We start from the raw sequence: 6,346 nt of genomic DNA on the forward strand, positions 1-6,346 counted from the left end.
TTTTTTTTTTTTTTTTTTTGCTTTATTGATTTCATTTTATCATTTATGATGTACTTGGAATTTAGGATTTTATGAAATATGAAGGCTGTTTTGTTTTATACAACCTCTGAAACTGTAAAAGGGATGATAATATTTTTGAGCTATCGAATAAAGAATTGAGTACAACGCTTTTAGCGATATAAAGGTTTAGTCCGTATCTTTTTCCATAACTAGCGTTTCAATCCCTCCTTGTCCATATTAATGTATATATCATAGTGAGGTGCATTGAGTGTTGTCTGAGACCAAGTGTAACTAATCATGCATTTGTAGATCAGTAGTTATCTGGAATCGGCTCTTTCTCGCCAGGACATAGTTGATGCAGCATAGGACCAATATTTCGACTCTCTAGAGCACCCGATAGGTCAATAGCTAAACCTCAAGGGATAGTAGGGCTCATTGAGTGTTGCTTGGAGCTAGTTTGTAATTGGCCCCTTTATAAATGGGTAACGGTAACTTCGACGGCTCATCTTTGGAAGAATCATGCAACGTAATCCACACCAAGTCAATCGAAATACATATTGTTACCAATGGTATAATCAGTGGAATTAAACATCAAAAAGTCTTAATTAACCCTTGGGAATGTACAAATGCGAATTTTGACGAGAACGAGATAGATTGCGGTATAGGACTATTAATTGATGAATACTTATTGGGAGATCTATGAATATGCTGTAAAAAGCATATAGCACTTTGCACAAGGTTAAAAATTCATTGATTACTCTATTGGATTCATGACTTCACGTCAGAGACACCATAAGAACCGATCATTAGGCCAATAAATTTCATATTAGTAGAGGTCCAAGCAATCTTAATTATCATGGCATTCGTATTAACTTCTTCAGTTTTCAGTTACGGGTGGACGAAGAGTTACGGCCGGGACCCCCATCCCGTTTTACCCTGGGTTTGTTAAGGGTATACCTATTAGACCAAATTAGATGCTTGTATACGCAAAGCAAATGCGAAGAGTATCAATAGAACGTACTTGGCAAATGCCCGTGAGAGAGCCTTTTTACAGCTTATTTTCTGACTACCAATAAAGGAGTCAACAGTTACAGCAATCGCACGGTCAATATCGCGAGATGAACAATATTCGGATAGGCGCATTTTGCAGAATGCTTCAGCGATTCGCATAATTGACTCAAGATGTCGTACCTATTAATGGTAGGTTAGGGCTGCACAGAGGAAGAGGTAAAGTGACACTGGGGAAATTAGCAAAAATACGATAGAAAGCACATACCGTTATAGGATATGCACCAGTGGCCAGGCTTTCTCGTCTCAAATCCGCAAAGACCTCAGCGACTTTGCCTTCATCTATTTGATATAATTTTGGATGACATTTCTCCCGTGCGTAGACAATGTACTTGCGCAAAAGTTCTTGCGGGATGGCATCCTCTCTCTGTGCCTTAAACCTGGATTCAGGAGAGTCTTCTGACACATCTTCTTCCGGGTTCCCTTGTGCATCTTTAACTGGGTTCGAGCGGTAATGCGAATTCATCACAAATGAAGCCAAGCCTTCATCCACGTCTGGATTGACCATGTCTCTAACGACACAGAGGATATCGAAACGAGAAAGAATAGGCTCAGTGAGTTCGACGTTTTGAGAAAAAGGAAGCGTACCCCTATAGCGGCCCCCAATAGGGTTTGCAGCTGCAACAATTGAGCACCGGGCCTGGAGTGTGGTAACGATACCGCCCTTTGATATAGATATCGTCTGCTGCTCCATTGCTTCATGAATAGAGGTGCGATCTTGGTCATTCATCTTGTCAAATTCGTCGATTAAGCAGGTACCTCTATCAGCCAACACTAGAGCACCGCCTTCAAGGGTCCATTCACTGGTCATTGGGTCACGACGCACATTTGCAGTCAAACCGACTGCACTAGCTCCCTGCCCAGTAGCAAAGACTGCACGATGGGCAGTTTTTTCTATGTATTTTAGAGCTTGCGATTTGGCGGTACCTGGGTCACCAAGCAATAGTACGTTGATATCTCCACGAATGTTCATTTTCCCCTGAGCCACTTTGCTGACGCCACCGAACAGGGAAAGAGCGACCGCAGTCTTGACGTCCTCATGGCCATAGATACTTGGGCAAATTGAGGCAATGATCTTCTCAACGATATTAGGGTCCTTAGATAAGGCTTGGATTTGATGTTCATCTTCCTCAGTCAACTGAAATCCAGCCAGTTGGTCATGAGATTTGACAATGTGGTTAGCCTCGATAATTGTGCTGAAGACTGGTAATCCACTTCTTTGACTCATTGGAAGATCGTATTGGTTGCGGTAAATACCGGTGATTTCAACCTCATCACCGGGTTTGGCAGAATCAATCAAATCCGCCAAAAGAATAACATCGCGATGGCGCGGGAGTCTACCAGCAGGTACAGTCCCCGGAGATTCTTGAAGTGTTAATTTCTGGAAGTTACGATATTCAGTTCTCTCAGAGTTCAATGTGAAGGGCCCACGGCTTTGGCAGTTTTGACAAAACGAGATTTTCAGCTCACTACTTGACTCTTGCTCAAAAGGCCCAAGGGTGATGCCGCATTTGCTGCAGTTGAACATAATGTATTTCAGTTGTGGGAAAACACCAGTTCGTCTTGTAACCACACCGCTAACACAGATAAGGCAGTTGAGATGGCTTTGCCGAAGTTGTCGTAGGGTGTATTTCACGGGTAGGTTAGTGATTCGCACATGGATTTCGCTATGGATGCGATGATAGTCTCTGTAGTGCAGCAATGTAGCTTCCATAGCCACTTGGTCGAAAATTTTGAGCACTTCGGCTGGAGCATTCGCCAGGAAGTATGCGATGATCGATTTTGACTCGCTAAGGTGAGGATATGCGACTTCAAGAGACTCTGAGTTCTCTTCTCCGAGATTCTTCACAAGAGTACCATAGACTGAAATGCCGTCCTTGTCTGTGAACTCCGTTATAAAGGATTTGAATTCTCGGTAGATTGCCCTATGAATAGCTGGAGTCGCTACCCATTCCGTAAGATTATCGGCTTTGATGTCGGCCATATCTTCCAGAGTTAGGTCAGCTTCTGGGTCATCCATATCAGCGTCCTGGCTCTCCTCGTCATAATTGCGTCTGTGTCTGCGTGTCTGTAGCGATAGATCGGGAACACCATCAAAGTCGTCTTCTTGTAGAAAAGCAGCCGGCATTTTTCTCCTCCGAGCTATTTCACGGTCTCGTTTATTGAGCCGTGCCTCAAGTTGTCGTCTTGCTGCCGGGTCTAGTTCCTCTTGATCTGCGTCATCGATATCGACCCCCGCATAGCCATCATCGGGACGATTGGCATAATCTCTTTCGAAGTTGTCTGCGAAAAGATCAATGCCATCGTCATCCTCAGCCATCTCCTCTAGGTCGTCTATATCGGGGACAAACCCTTCCTCCGCCGCTATGTCATCTTCATTCTCAGCCTCATCAAGAGGCAGCATTGGCGGGGAGGAAGGAGGCGCTAAATTTGCTGATTAGAAACCATCGTAAGATAAAAGCCGTATTTCGACCGATCACAGGTTTAGCTTACGGCTCGAAGGGGGTGGTGCCGAGGAGTTATCATCAAGGCCGTCATGACCACGCTTCCTGCTGGTCAGATTTGTTCGCCCTCGGTTACCAGCAGAGTTACTTGGGCGTAAAGGAGAGCTATATAAAATCGGAAAGAAGTCAGAATTATCATGGGCCTAGCGTGAATTTAGCAGTCTTGGTGGGATGTAGGGGTTACCTCATTGTGAGAAATTCACTTCCTATAGCCTTCCGCAGTTAGAGCTTTACAAGTAAAATGAATAGCAACACCGTAAACTCAGGCCTTATCAGGAAGCGAAATATGTCTGCCCGGTCTTTGATATGGCTGGCGCTTTAGACGTTGTCTGTCCGATGCCGCGCGGGAGGGACGAAAAGCTCGTCGGTCGATTTGTTTGATACCAGAGGAAGCGCGCGAACGAGTCGCGTCGCGCCAAAAATAACCGCGTTATCCAATTTAACCTAAACGGGGAAGAAGTGCAAACAAGACAAACAGACACCAAATATTCTATACATCGCTCGCGACAAGAAAGAAACGCCCGAAGATGCGCAAAACGAAGGAGAAAGCCGAACAAGCGGAGGAATAACTGCTGCAGCTGATTGTCAGCCCAGCTTCCGATATCATACTGCTTGCTACTGCATGCTACACGGGACATGGATCAAAACCTGGCTTCTAATCCGGCGGATGTGAAGATAGATGGCGCTGAAGCTCCCCCAAAGCGACGCGAGAGCTTCGTATCTGAGAACTCTCAGACAGCATCTGAGTAAGTGAGAGCTATTGTCGCTGACGACATATTTCCTCAGATCAGAGTGAGGTTCTAATAGCTGCCTACTAGATTCATAAACGAACAGTTGAAGCTGGAGGCTGATGCGCGGGAAGCTTTGCCATATGTATGTCGCTAGAGCGTCCGCCACTTACCCTTGCAGGCTCGAAGACTAACACAGCTATATTCAGTCATTTGATACTTGCACGCGACCGCTTGGGGCTCTACGACAAAGTCTTTTTTCCTGCCTTACTTGCAATCCTCCCCCTGAAAACCCCAGTTCCCCCTATAATGCTGCTGGTGTGTGCTACTCCTGCTCTATTTCGTGTCATGGGGAGCACGAGTTGGTTGAACTATTTACAAAGCGCAACTTCACCTGTGACTGCGGCACTAGAAGGTTACCATCGACATCTCCCTGTACCTTGAGAGCAGACCCGACTACTGGCCAGAAAGGCGCCCACTCGGAGGATCCCACGCCGGATAATAAATACAATCAAAACTTCAGGAACAGATTCTGTGGCTGCAGTGACACATATGATCCTACCAAGGAGAAGGGGACGATGTTCCAGTGCCTTGGTATTGGCACAGTTGAAACTGGTGGCTGTGGAGAAGACTGGTGGCATCCCGAATGTTTAAGAGGGCTACCTCGTACTGCGAGCACTGATAAAGAAGAGGACGAAGACTTGCCTTTACCGCCCGGGTTTCCTGATGAAGATGACTTTGAGACATTTATATGTTATAAATGCTTGGACTCTAATCCGTGGCTAAAGCGGTATGCGGGGACACCGGGATTTCTCCCCCCAGTGTACCTCAAGGACACGGTGCTGGGAGATTCGGGCGAGGCACTACAAGACAGGGGGAACCATACTCCTGATCCACTCGCTATCCCGCGCAAAAAGAGAGCACTTGAAGATGAAGACTCTATCGAGCCAGGCGTGAAACGAGCAAAACAGGAGTCCTCAACGCATTTGGTTGAGCCCAACACTCAAACGACAAAGACGAAGGAAAAACACGATTTACTTCCATTGGATATCCCTGAAAGGCAATTTTCGCTCTTTGTCAAAGAAGACTTCCGTGATCACTTGTGTAAATGTGTGGAATGCTTCCCTAATCTCGAACCCAACCGTCAACTCCGTGAGGAAGAAGATGTTTACGAGCCTCCACTATCTGAAGATGGTGACGGACAGAATGCTAACAATAGCGCCGGAAGCATTCACACTGGGAGTCTCCTGGACAGAGGCGAAGCTGCGCTTAGCAACTTGGACCGAGTCAAGGCGATCGAAGGGGTCATGGTTTATAATCATCTTCGTGACAAAGTGAAGGAATTCCTGAAACCATTCGCTGAGAGTGGCCAAGCGGTTGGAGCAGAAGATATTAAATCCTATTTTGAGAAACTCAGAGGTGATGACCAAGCCATTCGAGAGGCCGGTGGGAAGCCCTCTACTTCTCGCGATGAAGACGAGGTAGAGGATGACAAAAAGGGAAACAATCGAAGAGAACAGAGTGGTAAGCAGTGACTCTTTACCAAGTTCATATCGAGGCTATTTACTAAGCAAATACTCTCTACGTGGTCTACAGGATACTGAGTCAAGAACCTTGTCTTTGTTTTCTCGGCTGTTGTCGATAAGTATCCCATCGGTACAGTGCGATGGCTTATTTTGACTTCTGGCATATGTATTTGTATCCTTTTTTTGCCTGGACGCTGGATCTAGTCATAGTCACGATATAATGAAATACTAAATACCCCTATGTCCTAAAGAGTCTATTGCTCCTGGATCTCTCTGCTTCCTACCCGGCAACTTTCTTTCTCCCCTAACTAACAATACAATCAGTGGTCCAGCAATGGTACATAAGACGATGGCCCACGGAACTATCAAATATAGCTTCGAACTCCCGACACCTTCCTCGTCACAGCATCTGAAAACGCCGCTTGGCTCAGCCAGAGATGCTATCGAAAAGCCTACCTCACCACAAAAGACTGCAGTTGTGCCCAGGATGGCCACTGGATACAGACAGGGATAGCGGTTT

The 6,346-nt window shown here is 45.9% G+C and overlaps 2 protein-coding genes across 2 annotated transcripts; one reads left to right on the forward strand and one right to left on the reverse strand.

Annotated features, from left to right (window-relative positions):
* Positions 1-1,276: 1,276 nt before the first annotated feature.
* Positions 1,277-3,472, reverse strand: TRV_03727 (uncharacterized protein; the record flags this gene model as incomplete). The annotated part of the gene is made up of 1 exon (XM_003022107.1): positions 1,277-3,472. A coding segment is annotated over one exon (2,196 nt), but the record flags the coding sequence as incomplete, so codon positions are not given.
* A 736-nt stretch (positions 3,473-4,208) lies between these two features.
* On the forward strand, positions 4,209-5,835 carry TRV_03728 (uncharacterized protein; the record flags this gene model as incomplete). The annotated part of the gene is made up of 3 exons (XM_003022108.1): positions 4,209-4,318; positions 4,391-4,445; positions 4,510-5,835. The coding sequence occupies 3 exons, from the start codon at positions 4,209-4,211 to the stop codon at positions 5,833-5,835; spliced, it is 1,491 nt and encodes a 496-aa protein (XP_003022154.1).
* Positions 5,836-6,346: the final 511 nt, after the last annotated feature.

The sequence above is a fragment of the Trichophyton verrucosum genome, assembly GCF_000151505.1.
Source record: "Trichophyton verrucosum HKI 0517 chromosome Unknown TV-F-a-06a01.M13r1, whole genome shotgun sequence".
Classification (NCBI taxonomy): Eukaryota; Fungi; Ascomycota; class Eurotiomycetes; order Onygenales; family Arthrodermataceae; genus Trichophyton; species Trichophyton verrucosum.